The sequence below is a fragment of the Homarus americanus genome, unplaced genomic scaffold (genome assembly GCF_018991925.1).
Source record: "Homarus americanus isolate GMGI-L3 unplaced genomic scaffold, GMGI_Hamer_2.0 scaffold7626, whole genome shotgun sequence".
Lineage (NCBI taxonomy): Eukaryota > Metazoa > Arthropoda > Malacostraca > Decapoda > Nephropidae > Homarus > Homarus americanus.
In genome coordinates, this window is record NW_024718273.1 from 17269974 (window position 1) to 17285091 (window position 15118).

Here is a 15118-nt window from a genome sequence, read left to right on the forward strand (position 1 = left end):
AAAACACATGAATACATAAATACAATACATAAACTCAACCTGTAATCTGGTCTGTATTTGTAGTGCTGTAGTTACTAGTTATATACAGAGTTTGTCATGGGTGTTAAGAAGGAGTGGCCACTCCTGGGGTAACCTGCAGCTGTACTCCGGTGGGCGGCTCGGCTCTCCTGGCTTGTGAGAGGTGTGGGGGAGGGAGGAGGAGGGGGGGTAGGAGGAGAGGGGGGAGCGTCAGGAAGGGGGAAGAGGAGGTGGAGGGGAGGTGGGCTCAGTCCATTCTAAGTATTTGTTAATGAGTACTGCCTCTTCCCCTCTCCTTATTCTCAGGGACGATCTTAGAGGGGGAAACATCTGGTGAGGGAGGGGGTAGGCTCGGCTGTTAGGTAGGTAGGTAGGAAGGGGATAGTAGGGAGATAGGTAGGTGAGTAGGTAGGTAGGTAGGTAGGTAGGTAGGTGTAGAGATGGGTGGTGAGTGGGAAGGTAGGTGGGGTAGGTGGGTAGGTAGGGAGATAGTGGGTGAGTAGGTAGGTAGGTGGGTAGGTAGGTAGGGGATAGGGTAGGTGAGTAGGTAGGTAGGTAGTGAGTAGGGGAGGTAGGAAGGTAAACTCGTGTCCGCCAAACCTTCATCACACCCAGTACAGTTAAATGAAGAAGAGAGAATTAATTAATTCCTCTCCTAACTTTCCAAACTTAATTATTCAAACAACTTCTGTATATATAATTATGTCGCGCTAAATAGGGATTAACACCGATTAGTTAGGTTTGGTTTGGTTGTTTGGGTGTGGTTGGTGGGTTTGGTTGGGTTTGGGGTTTGGTGGTTTGGTGTGGTTGGTGGGTTTGGTAGGTTTGGTGTGGTTGGTGGGTTTGGTTAGTTTGGTTGGTGGGTTGGTTGGTTGTGTTTGGGTTGTGGGTTTGGTTGGTGGGTTGTTGGTGTGGGTTTGGTGGTTGGTTTGGGTTTGTTTGTTTGGTTTGTGTTGGGTTTTGTTGGGTTTGTTGGGTTTGGTTGTGTTGTGTTGGGTTTGGTTGGGTTTGGTTGGGTGTGTTGCTGGGTTGGGTTTGAGGTTGGGTTTGGTTTGTTTGGTTTGGTTTGGTGTGGTGTTTGGTTGGGTTTGGTTGGGTTGGTTGGTGGTTGGGTTGGTGGGTTTGGTTGGGTTTGGTTGGGTGTGGTTGGGTTGGGTTGGGTTTGGTTGGGTTTGGTTTGGTTTGGTTTGGTTTGGTTTGGTGTGGTTGGGTTTGGTTGGGTTTGGTTGGGTGTGGTTGGGTTGGTGGTTTGGTTGGGTTTGGTTGGTGGTTGGGTTGGGTTGTTTGGTTGGGTTGGGTTGGGTTTGTTGGGTTTGGTTGGGTGTGGTTTGGTTTGGTTATAATTTAGTCAAACGTCAATGATATTATTATAAGCTTGTGAAGAAGAAGAAGAAGAAGAAGAAGAGGAAGAAGAAGAGGAAGAAGAAGAAGAAGAAGAAGAAGAGGAAGAAGAAGAAGAAGAAGAGGAAGAAGAAGAAGAAGTACAAATAGATGAAAGACAAAGATGACAGGAGAGGAAGAGAGGTCTCGCCCCTTTTGGTAACTTGTTCACCATCACTATACATAGAATTCGCACCTTTTCTTATTGAAGGGGAGGGGAGGAGGGAGAGGAGAGGGAGAGGTAGGGAAGAGACAGGGAGGGTGGTGAAGGGGGAGGAGGAGGAGGTGGGGTGGAAGAGACAGGGGAGGGTGGTGAAGGGGAGGAGGAGGGAAGAGGAGAGGGAGAGGGAGGAAGAGACAGGGAGGGTGGTGAAGGGGGGAGGAGGAGGAGGGAGAGGAGAGGGAGAGAGGGGAGGAAGGGAGGTGGTGGGAAGGGGGAGGGAGGAGGAGGAAGAGGGGAGAGGAGAGAGGAAGAGACAGGGAGGTGTGGTGAAGGGGAGGAGGAGAAGGAAGAGAAGAGAGAGGGAGAAGAGACAGAGAGGGTGGTGGATGGGGGGAGGAGGAGGAGGAAGAGGGAGGAGAGGGGGGAAGGAGACAGGAGGGTGGTGAAGGGGAGGGAGGAGGGAGGAGAGGAGAGGGGGAAGAGACAGGGAGGGTGGGTGGGGATGGGGAGTAGGAGGAGGAAGAAAGAGGAGAGGGGAGGAAGAGACAGGGGAGGGTGGTGAAGGGGAGGAGAGGAGGAGGAAGAGGAGAGGGTAGGAAGAGACAGGGGAGGGAGGAGGGAGGAGGAGGAGGAAGAGGAGAAGGATAATAATGATAAGAACAACAAGAACAAGGGGAGGAACAATAGAGAGGAGGGAACTGTCACTCTACAGCCGAGAGCAAATCAATGACCAAGGAACAAAGGGGGTAAACCTCTCCACCTTATAGAGAGATACGACACTAAGGGGAGGGAAGGAGAAGGAGGGTGTATGTTACCTTGAAGGGAGGGAAGGAGGCAAGGGAGGGTGGAAGGAGGAGAGAAGGGTGTTAACATTAAGGAAGGGAGATTAGGGGAAGGAAGGGGGTGTGGAATAAAGGGAGGGAGGGGAATGAGGAAGAAGCATTCGAGAGTCTTTAGAGGTGAGGTGAGGGAGAATGAGGGGAGAGGTGAGGGGTGAAGTGAGAGAGAAATGAGGAGAGGTGAGGGGTGGAAGGAGGAGAAATGAGGGAGAGGGTGAGGGGTGAAGTGAGAGAGAAATGAGGGAGAGGTGAGGGGAAGTGAGGTGAAGTGAGAGAGAGGTGAGGTGAGGTGAGGGAGGAGTAACTGAGGTGAGATTGGAGAGAGAGGTGAGGAGAGGAGATACAGAGTACCATGATTGTAGAGGTCAACTTCCTCCCATTCTATGGTTTTAAATCTCTTTCTTCGTTTCTTTGCATTTTTATATATGGAATAATAACAAAACAATAATAAATGTTAATAATAATAATAATAATAATAATAATAATCAAAGGTTATTGTATGTTTGTGCGTGTGTGTGTGTGTATGTATGTATGTATGAGACTGTGTGTATGTATGTATATGTATGTATGTATGTATAAACAGTGCCTCACTAGTCGGGAATCGAACCCTGGACCTCTGCGTACATGTATGTATGTCAGAGTATGTATGTATGTATGTATGTAGTATGTATGTGTATGTGTGTGTGTATGTAAGAGAAAGTGTGTGTGTGTGTGTGTGTGTGTGTGTGTGTGTGTCATTAAACCACAATATTGATAGCTATTAATGGACACACAAGGGTTAATAAACTTGTAAAGATTTGATAAGAAAGAATCATTATTGACTCCTAGTTTACTATCACATAGTGTGTGTGTGTGTGTGTGTGTGTGTGTGTGTGTGTGTGTGTGTGTGTGTGTGTGTGTGTGTGTGTGTGTGTGTGTGTCATTTGTCCGGAGTCTTGACGTAAGGTAGAGATAATAATGGTGACTAGGGTTTGGTTGGGTTTGGTTGGGTTTGGTTGGATTTGGTTTGGTTAGGTTAGGTTAGGGTGATTAATCTTAAGGAGAAATAAACAAGGGGGGTTAATCTTCACGTGATTCTTATATTTTCCTCCAATATTAAAAAAAAACTCTACAAAATCTTCACCAACGACAGACATATTGGATTGAAATTCTCGCCATATTGTTTCCCCAGTGTTGTTAATTGTCTCAAGTGAACGACAAATGACATTATTGCCCAGTTTATGATAGTTTGACCTCACTAGTAGGAATGGTAAGAGGGAGGGGTGGGGAGAAGGAGGAGGGAGGGTTGGGTAGGTGGGGGGAGAGGAGGGAGGGTTGGGTAGGTGGGGAGGAGGCATAGAAAAGGGTAACATCTGGATAAACAGCTCTTATCCACAGCTTGCATTACGATCTATATAAATCAGACCAAAAATCAGACGCCTGGGTTAGCCTCGTATGTGAGAGAGAGAGAGAGAGAGAGAGAGACTTCAGTAGGTCCTTCTTCGGGTCGTATTGTACCTTAAGTGAGGCTGTTAGTTGCATACACACACACACACACACACACACACACACACACACACCGATTAAAGAACCTTCCCAAAAAAAAAAATAATGAAAATTCAGGCAAATTCTTAAGACGGTAGTTTGTTATAATGAGGTTGAGGATTTCAGGTGGATTTTTCAAGATGGCGGCAGCTGGTGGAGATTATACTGTCAACTAATAAAGCCTGTTCGCCTCTCTCCTTGAACCCCGAACCCCGAACCCCGACTCCAGACCCCAACTCGAACTCCAGACCCCCAGACCCTGACTCGAACCCCGAACTCCAGACCCCGGACCCCGAACTCCAGACCCCGAACTCCAGACCCCGATCCCAGACCCCAGAACTCCAGACCCCGAAACCCCGAACTCCGAACCCCGAACTCCGAACCCCGAACTCCGAACCCCGAACCCCGAATCCCGAATCCCCGAACTCCGAGATTCAGACTCACGAATCCGAGCCATGGATAGAATAATGTATCAACTGCTTCGGGTTCACGAGTTTGACGGTTTCGTGATCCAGGGAAGAGAGACGAACGGACTTAATTAGTAATACTAAGGTGGAATAAGTACAGAATCGTATACCAAGTGTAACCTAACCAAGCCCTAATTTAACCTAACCTAACCTAACTTAATCTGACAACAACAACAAAAGCAACAACAACAATAATAATAATAACAATAACTAACAACAACAATAATAACAATAACAACAATAACAACAAAAATAACAACAACAAAAATAATAATAATAACAATAACTAACAACAACAACAACAACAACAACAACAACAACAATAACAACAAAACTACCTTCATTTCATAACCTACCATAAAACACGAGTAAATATTTGCCCATACGTCTAGCACAGGTCACATCACCAACCAGGTACTACAGGTAAGTCTTCCTCCGTCAGCAGTGAGGTGGCGGGGTGGTCGACGGGTAATATTTATGGAGAATCAACTTGGAGTTTTTTAGGTAGTGCCAGAGACGTGTAGAGGAGAGTGGCAATGGCAAGAACATTAATATTTATACGTGTGGGTTTCAGCATCAGTGGCGGGTTGTGGGGGGTCAGCTGAGAGAGACAGTAGATAATAAAATAAAATAAAATTGAATAAATATAAAATAAAATAAAGCAAAATAAAATAATAAAACAAAATAAATCTAAATAAAATAAAGCTATCTGTGGGTTAGGTTAGTGTTAGGTTAAGTCAGGTTAGGTTAGGTTATTTTAGGTTCCGTTAGGTTAAGTTACTGTTAGAGTAGGTTCTGTTGGGTTAGGATAAATGGTGGTGGTATTGGTAGGGGTGGTGGGGCTAGTGGTTGTAGTGTTGGTAGTGGTAGTGACAGTAGTAGTGGTGGTGTGACAGATTGTATGTATTAGGATATTTAATATTAAGGTAATAAAATGGCGGCGAAGGTATGGCTATTGGGGGAGGCTGGAGGCCATAATAAAAAAAGAATGTGATAGTGGTGTTGACAGTACTACTACTACTACTACTACTACTACTACTACTACTACTACTACGTGGCCTCCAGCCTCCCCCAATAGCCACACCTTCGCCGCCATTTTATTACCTTAATATTAAATATCCTAATACATAAGAAGCTATCCTATCTGTGTTGAATTAGTTGAGCCACAGATCTATGCGGCATTCAGTGACTGTAGCCTCATAGTCAATATCTGCAACTGTTGTCGGCTTTGGGGCCGAAGCTCTCGTTCCCCTGAGGCAGAGCAAAGTCGACCAAAGGAGAGAGAAGGACAGTCGACATCTCATCCAGGCTGTAACATAACTCCTGGGCTGCTGCTTCTGTTCTATCACCTCCGCGAGTCTGGCGTAGAAACATCTTGCACTTGGTCCCATCCCACCAGAGGTTGTGAACACTAGAGGAGTGAAGCTGCCTTGATCAACGTTCTGAATTCTCTCCCCGTATGCCCATATCTTGTCATTCTCGTTCCTCCTGTGTGCAGCATCGAGAGCTAAGTACTACTACTACTACTACTACTACTACCACCACCACCACCAACACCACTACTACCGCTACCACCACCAATAGTAATGATTTTTGTTTTTTAAATGAAGTTGATCAGTTTTTTATTATTTTGTTTACGTTTTCTGTAATTCTGTCAGATATATATATATATATATATATATATATATATATATATATATATATATATATGTGTGTGTGTGTGTGTGTGTGTGTGTTTCCCGTGTGTGTGTGTGTGTGAACGTTTCCCTCTCGTGTGTGTGTGTGTGTTTCCCTCGTGTGTGTGTGTGTGTGTGTGTGTGTGAACGTTTCTCCTCGTGTGTGTGTGTGTGTGTGTGAACGTTTCCCTCGTGTGTGTGTGTGTGTGTGTGTGTCCCTCGTGTGTGTGTGTGTGTGTGTGTGATAGTTTTAGGTCAAGGAGGAAGTTATTGATTTTGTGTCTTGTTAAGGTGAATCGTCTCCCCTACTCTGGCTCTCCGTATTTGATTTATTTCTCCTCCCCCACTCGAGCGTCAAGTCCACTACCCGGATGTAAACGACAACTGTGTGGTGTGTCAGTGTATCGCTTCTTCACTGTGTTGACTTTTGAATCACTTGAGTCACCTAAATTTATTTCACCTGATTATGTCACCTTAATAATAACTTAGTCTAACCCAATAGAACCTAATCTAACACTAACTTAACGTAACGTAACCTAACCTAAAATACCCTACTCTAACCAAACTTAACCTAACCTAACACTAACCTAACACTAACACTAACCTAACCTAACCTAACCTAACCCCCAGATAGCTTTATTTTATTTATATTTATTTTGTTTTATTTTATTTTATTATTTTATTTTGCTTTATTTTATTTTATATTTATTCTATTCTATTTTATTTTATCTTCCTTTTTGTATTTTCTACTTTTTGGGTTTAATAACAAAATCTAATAAATTAACAAACGAAAAGAAAAAAAAACGTTGTCTTTTCCTCAACTTTCAATACCATTAACATTGTAGAAAAAAAAATAACAATACTCCATTAAAATAATCCTCACGTGTGTTTTCGGTGTTCAGATTCATGACCAAGACATACAAACAGCACTCCCCGGTACAGAAGAGTCAAGGAGAATTACGATATCCATTTTTACCGCGATATTTTGCCGTGTTATTTTACCGTGTTATTTTACCGTGTTATTTTACCGTGTTATTTTACCGTGTTATTTTACCGTGTTATTTTGCCGTGTTATTTTGCCGTGTTATTTTACCGTGTTATTTTGCCGTGTTATTTTACCGTCTTATTTTACCGTGTTATTTTGCCGTGTTTGTCCCGTATAGGTAAGTGTGTGTGGCGCTAATGTGGGGTTGTGTACTAGCCTATAGCCTGGAAGTGAGTTGGTGGTGGTGAGTGGTGGTGGTGGTGGTGGTGGTGGTGACTTAAGAATTACGAAAAGAAGAATCTCCAGCACTTCTTCAACACTTCTCCTACACTTCTCCTACACCTTTCTCCCGGCTCTCCTACACCTCTCCAATGGCACCCTCAACATTTCTTTACCTGGCCACTCCAACACCTCCCTTACACCCCTCCCCCTGGCCTCTCCAACACCTCTCCCCTTGGCATCTCCAACACTCTCCAAATAAATCTTGCAGCAACACGTCCGGCCATGCCTCTCCTCCTTTCTTCCTTCCTTCCTTCCTTCCTTCCTTCCTTCCTTCCTTCCTCCAATCCTTCCTTCCTTCCTTCCTTCCTTCCTTCCATCCTTCCTTCCTTCATTTTCCCTCATTTCTTTCATTAATAGTTACAACTGATGGAACATTCACTTTATAGAGAGAGAGATAGAGAGAGAGAGAGAGAGAAAAAGTGAGAGTGAAGAAAAGAGAGAGAACCAGAGAAGAGAAAAACTGAAAGTGAGAAAGTAAAGCCAGAGAAAAAAGCAAATATCTGAAAGAAGAGAACCCCCAGACTGAGGCGATAATAATCCTAGATGAATATGATTTGCATAAGTTAGCGGCGGAAGGTGTGGCTGGCGGCGGCGTGAAGGAGGGCGGAGGCGAGGTCTTTGCCGTGTGGGGGGGGCTGGAGGTGAGGTCTTTGACGGGGAGGCGTGTGGGGGAGGGTGTGGAGGTAAGATTTGACGCGTGTGAGGGAGCTGACAGGAGGCGTGTGTAGAAGGGAGGTCTAGAGTGGGTCTTTGACGTGTAGAAGGGGCTGGAAGTGTTAAGGTCTTTGACGGGCGGTGGGTGTAGGTAGGGGGGGGAGCACTTTACTCTGATTTGGGCTACTGGTGTGCCTTGTCGATTGGTTTTCAATTGAGCAACTGCTGCCTGGGATTAAGTTTTGGTCCGGAGCCTCCATAACTTGGGGGTAAAAGGACACTCTTAAGCTGATTGTGCTGGAGAATGTGTTGGAGATTGTGTTGGTGATTGTGTTGGGGGGGTGTGTTGGTGATTGTGTTGGGGGTGTGTTGGTGATTGTGCTGGGGTGTGTTGGTGATTGTGTTGCAGGTGTGTTGGTGGGTGTGCTGGTGATTTTGTTGGAGGTGTGTTGGTGATTGTGTTGCAGGTGTGTTGGTGGGTGTGCTAGTGATTGTGTTGGGGGTGTGTTGGTGGGTGTGCTAGTGATTGTGTTGCAGGTGTGTTTGTGATTGCATTGAAGTGTGTTACTGATTGTGTTGGCCCATTCATATCACGAACTCACCACACTCCTTGACTATACACACACACACACACACACTCCACTGAAACACACCTTACTACCATTATATAGATACCACCACACTGTATAATACCATTTAATGAAGAAAAGGGTTAATTTTATAGTTATTCCCGTCTATTGCATATTTGGTGATTCACATATTACTTAAAATACCTTAGAACCAAAGTTTAAAAAAATATATATACTGTATATTCGTTTATATAAATTCCAGTGAAAGAATCAACTTCGCTCGGAATTCTCGCTAAATTAATTCTTCTAGACTTTTATTAGTTCAGAAATAAAATGGTTTCAGGTACAGGTGTAATGAATTAAATAAAATGTGATGGAAGTTAAAGGTTCAAGGTGTTATTGTAGGCCGTTGATTCTGTTATTATTATTATTGTTATTATTATTATTATTATTATTACTACTACTATTATTACTACTATTATTACTATTACTATTATTATTACTATTATTACCACCACGTTTAAGATAGAGTGTAATGTATTTATTTTTTATTTGTTTACAGTGAACCCGGCCATGTCCCGTCTCCTGGGCACACACAGGATATTGAGTGCCCTTATTATGACCCACTGTGCCCTCTGTATACACCACAAGCCGTGAGTATCGTGTCTGTCTGTCTGTCTTTCTGTCTGTCTGTCTGTCTGTCTGTCTGTCTGTCTTTCTGTCTGTCTGTGAAGGTATGTGTTGTTTTGAGGGTGTGTGTGTGTGTGTGTGTGTGTGTGTGTGTGTGTGTGTGTGTGTGTGTGTGTGTGTGTGTGTGTGTGTGTGTGTGTGTGTGTGTGTGTGTGTGTGTGTGGTAGTAAACATCTCTTCTACAGTAATTACAGATACTTTATAGTAATTATACCATAAATGTCTAAGACTACCATAACGACTACCATACTTCTCACTGTCACCACCACCTTCATGTCTACCATCACCACCCACCATGATAGCAGCACCACCATCACCACCCACCATCATCACCATCACCATACCTTCTCCTACCATCACCACAACCATGAATACAGCACTACCATAATACCCACCATACCTCTCCACAACATCATCACCACCCACCATGATAGCAGAACTACCATCACCACCCACCATGATAGCAGCACTACCATCACCACCCACCATGATTACAGCACTACCATCACCACCCATCATGATAGCAGCACCACCATCACCACCACCATAAATACAGCACTACCATCACCACCCACCATGAATACAGCACTACCATCACCACCCACCATGATTACAGCACTACCATCACCACCCACCATGAATACAGCACTACCATCACCACCCACCATGATTACAGGATCCTGAGTATGGCGCTATGCAGTTGTTTGTTGACCATCGCAGCCAATGGGACAGAGACTCTATGGTATCGCACTGCTCCTATCAACTTCTACACGCTGTTCCCTGTGGCTATCGCAGAGTGACTGATCTCCTACATGACTACAACAGGAGCAAGAAGAACAATAGTGTTGATAAGGTTAACATCTGTGGTGTATAGAATCAAAACAACACAAGGGGTGATAATATACCAACCAGCCATCCTCCCCTTCCCTCCCCTTCCCTTCCCTTCCCTTCCCTTCCCTTCCCTTCCCTCCCCTTCCCTTCCCTTTCCTTCCCTTCCCTTCCCTCTCCAACTTAACACCATTACCTGTATCATGGCTGTCATTATAGAGAGTGGGGAGGGGGGTGGGTGGGGTGGGGAGTTAGGTCGGTTATAACACCAATACTAATTACTGTGGTGGCTGGAATCAAGAGTAAATATACATTGTGTTCTAAATGCGCTCTTGTTATGGTACTCTCTCCCCTTCGACAATTAAGGTTTATGAAAATATACTCTCATGTGGTTCAACCCTTACCACTTCACTTAAACCTAGTATCATTATTACCCATCATCAGTACCCCCTCCCCTCCAAAAAAAAAAAAATCATTCGCTGCTTATTTTATTCGCTACATCCTGTTTACTCCCTGCTGGTTGATCTTAAGAGCGTAAGTGTCATTCCTTTCGTTACTAATTTGTCGGGTCAGTGGTTCAACTTTATCTCTTTCGTTCCTATGTGTTTCTTGTATATTTTTCTCTGGTCATAATATTTGTTTCTCTTCCTCTAATGTGGTTTAATTTATCTCTCATCAATCCATTTCTTGGCATTTTTTTTACTCGCTGGTGTATGAGAAATGATCCCCTTGTGTTCATTTTATGTTTATATTATTTATTTTCATCAGTACACTTTTGTTTACAGTTAGTATTGAGTTTCTCCTAGTGCCTATTCCTCTTAACTCATTGTGTAGATATATATAGAAAAGCATAATCTTATTCAGCCATTAAAACAGTGTCATCTACAAACAGCATCTCCTTCACCATCCGTTGACAACCGTGATCATTATTCACCAAGCTTGTACACCTGTCACCATCACTCCTCCTCCTCTTCCTCCTCCTCTTCGTCATGTTCTTCTTCTTCTTCTTCTTCTTCTTCTTCTTCCAACTATGAAAACATTGCTGTACACCTATGCTTTAAAATGGAGGAAGAAGTCATTTTATTTCTGTCTTCCCCCCGAAACAAACTCTTAAAAATATACTTGACACTCCTTATTAAAACTCTAGATGGCGTTCAACAAGTTCTTCTTTTACCCCTCCAGATATTATCACAATTATCTTAATATTATTCTGTGTCTGTCTGTCTAGCTCTACTATATCATTCTACTATGTCATTCACTCTGTCTCTCTCTCTCTTCTTGATCTTACTTCCATTCCTCATCTCCTCTTCCTTCTTCCCTAATGGCTTTTGCCTCTTCTGTTGTGATGTGGTTCAGTCCATCAGGTCTGTACAGTATAAACTTAACCTCTTTCATTTGTTTCATTTAGTAGTTGTTGGAAGGAATCTCTCCATCTTTCTTATAACTTTCATATTCCTTATAGTTTCAGCTTCCTTATACTTTCATATTCCTTATACTTTCATCTTCCTTATACTTTCATCTTCCTTATAGTTTCAGCTTCCTTATACTTTCATCTTCCTTATACTTTCATCTTCCTTATATTTTCATCTTCCTTATACTTCAATGTTTTTATTTTCTCATTCGTAATTATTCTCTTGGTTTTCTCACCCTGTTCAGTTCTCTCTCACATATTTTCTTGTTCTCTTAAAAAACAACAAAAAACTTCGTAGTAAGGTTTTTCTTCCATTTATCTTCGTCTCTCCTTCGCTTCAGTTCTTCCACTGTTGTTTCTTTTTGATCTCCATGTACTTAACAGCACCATCATCATTCTTTATTGTGTTCTAATCATTCCACACTTTCCTGACTTTACTCCCTTCACTTTTCCCCCAGCATACCTCACCTCTGCCTCTGAGACATCCAGAATCATTTATCATAGTTCCAGTCAGTCTTTCCTTATCATATGGTGTCTGTATGTATCTAACTTTACCCACTGTAGACACCATAAAGTATAGTTATTTTGTATCTCTCTGACGTTATTCGTTACTTGTTTGTCGTGGCCATATGCATATACCATCTGTAAGAGTGGAGGAAGGCGAACAGGACGCAATATATCAAGCTCAGGTAGACGGTCGCCCCTCCTCGTTTACACGTATCAAGACAGGTACAGGTACCAGGCCGGGATATTATCTTTGATGGGCGATATTTTACCAGACCTTTAGGTATATTGTTTTTCGTGACAAGGTCGTGGATATAGAGGCCTGGGTGGGGGGGGTTAAAGGGATCGCTGGCCAGGTAGTGGGGAGGGAGGATCAAGGAGTAAGGTGAGGGAGGGATCAAGGAGTTGGCCATGAATGTGGCTGGGGAGTGGGGTGGAGGGAGAGGTCAAGAAGTGGGGTCAACAATGAGTCAAAGAGTGGGGTGAGGGAGATGTGTCAAGAAGTAGGGTCAAATAATAGGTGGAAGGAGTGGGCTTAGGAATCACGTTGTAAATACGTATGTATACATACATACATACATGCATACATACATACATGCATACATACATACATAGATACATAACCACACCCCACGTCTTGCTAAAACATCATAGTCGACAATACTACCAAACCTAATCAGAATTTACACATCATGGGGTCTGATCCTCCCGACCCAAGCAAGGTGCCTTCGAGTGAGTGTCTTGTGTCCCGTCTAGCAGTAAGTGGCTCAACCCTTCCTGAGATCAAGACACTTACAACCTGTTAACTTAAATGTTTCATGTTAATTGGACTACAAGTATCCTGTTATCATGTATTACTGTATCCATGTATTACCGTATTCATGCATTACTGTGCTGTATACCAGGGGTGTCAAAGTCATGGCCCGTTGGCCAAATGTGGCCCTTGGGATGGTCAGGTGTGGCCTGCGGGATGACGGTAAAATTTATCATCCTGTGAAATTATGAAAAAAATTAGATATAATCATGTTTATTTAGTAAAATGAATTTGACATACTTAAGGTCAGACAAACCTTAATGAGGTATTCCCTGTAAGCCAGGTAAGGCAATGTGTGAAGCTGTAAACTTCAGTCCTGCAAATATGTGATATAGCACTTGTGTTGGCCCTCAAGAGGGTAACTAAAATAAGAATTGGCTCTCGAAAGGTTTTGAGTTTGACACCACTGGTGTAAGACCTTGTTCATGTATACTGAGCTTAAGTCTTCTCACTGTGGTTAAAGGCAACGTTGTTTTTCAGTGGGATTTACACACACACAGACGCGCGCACACACGCCTCTTCCTCTCTCTCTCTCTCTCATAACTGCCTCCACTAATTGCAGTAATAATGACAACGGAAGCTAATGAGAACACCACCACCACTAGCCTATCTTTACGCACACACACACACACACACACACACACACCTAATAACAACAATAACTAGGGTACGAAACGACAAATAGATAAAGAAGGTAAATGGTAGAAGATGGGAGAGAGAGAGGAGCCACTAAATGGTAATAACGAAGGATAAAAGGGATAAAGGATAGAAGGGATAAAGGATAGAAGGGATAAAGAATAGATATTATTAGTGATGGCGTAGGAACGAATGAGGAGGAAGAGGGAGAATGATGATGATGGAGAGAAAGAGGGAGGAGAGGGTGATTGATGATGGGGGGAGTGAAGGAGGCTAGGGAGAAGAGGGAGAATGGTGGTGGAGGTTGTGAAGGAGACAGGAGGAAGAGGGAGAATTGATGATGATGGTGGTGGTGGAGGAGGAGAGAGAGAGAGAGAGAGAGAGAGAGAGAGAGAGAGAGAGAGAGAGAGAGAAGAATCAATGAGGGTGGTGAGAACAATAAGGGTTGTCATCTCCGACTGCCCTCCTAGTTTATCGGCGGCCCATTTACTGCCGTCTACCCTGTCTACTGCCGTCTACCCTGTCTACTACCACTACCCTGTCTACCCTGTCTATCTCTACTGTCTTGTCTGCCTTTGTTTACCTCTAGTGTATCATCTACCCTGTTTACATGTGTCGTATTATCTATCCTGTCTACTTCTACTTTCTTGTCTACTACCACCACAACCACACACCACCACCACACCACCACACCACACCACCACTACCACCCCACACCCCACACCACATCACCACACCTCCACACACCACACACCACCACCACAACCACACACCACCACACACCACTACCACACCACACACCACACCACCACTACAACCACCACTACCACCACATCACCACCACCACACCCCCACCACACACCACACATCACTCTGAAATGGGTCAAATTTTTACAACAGGACAGGTGCAATGACATTAGTTGTAATTGGCCAAAGCAGTTATTGACTGTAATTGGGTGAACTATAATCGGATAATATGATTGGATTAACGTAGCAGAATGAAACAAAATAGGGTTATCTATATTGTAATTGGGAGAAGTGGTTAACCTGTAGTATAAATAGGACTTGGTGTAAATTGGAGTGTAATCAGTAGAATGGGTAAACTGTTGTGGTATTGTGGTCCTGGATATACTTCAATGTACAGTAATTGGGAATGGTGGATGAATAAATGGGCGGCTGCAAATTGGTACTTGTCGAGGCATTTCCCGGGTATAACTTTGTATTAACGTGTAATTGAGTCAACTGAAATTTGAGTGACCAATTTGAGAACTGAAATTGGGTCTATGGTAAATGGAATACAGTGAAGTGTAATTGGTAACACAGCTAACGGAGAGAGAGAGAGAGAGAGAGGGGGGAATAAATTCACAATTGCATTAACAATATATATCCTCAACCACCCCACCTACTTGTGTGTGTGTGTGTGATAGGTAGACGACACACACACACCTGAGGGAAGGCTTAACGAGGTACTGCTCTCCCAGGTAACTAATTAGGCTCTTGGGTTCAGGTAATTGAACTTTCCTCAGATCATAATACCAACATCTTCACATCACTACCAACATCATCACTACATCACTACCAACATCTTCACTACACAACCAATATCTTCACTACACTACTACCAACATCTTCACTACACAACCAACATCATCACTACATCACTACCAACATCATCACT

The 15118-nt window shown here is 43.5% G+C and overlaps 1 protein-coding gene across 2 annotated transcripts in view; it reads left to right on the forward strand.

Annotated features, from left to right (window-relative positions):
• LOC121859493 overlaps nucleotides 1–15118 on the forward strand; it is a 65370-nt gene that overhangs the window by 40404 nt on the left and 9848 nt on the right. Inside the window, exons 3-4 of one of the 2 annotated variants that reach the window (XM_042356335.1) lie at nucleotides 9120–9210; nucleotides 9924–10042. In XM_042356335.1, coding sequence (XP_042212269.1) covers nucleotides 9120–9210; nucleotides 9924–10042 — 210 coding nt within the window. The remainder of the gene's footprint in view (nucleotides 1–9119; nucleotides 9211–9923; nucleotides 10043–15118) is intronic. The other variant, XM_042356334.1, reaches the window with a different exon arrangement.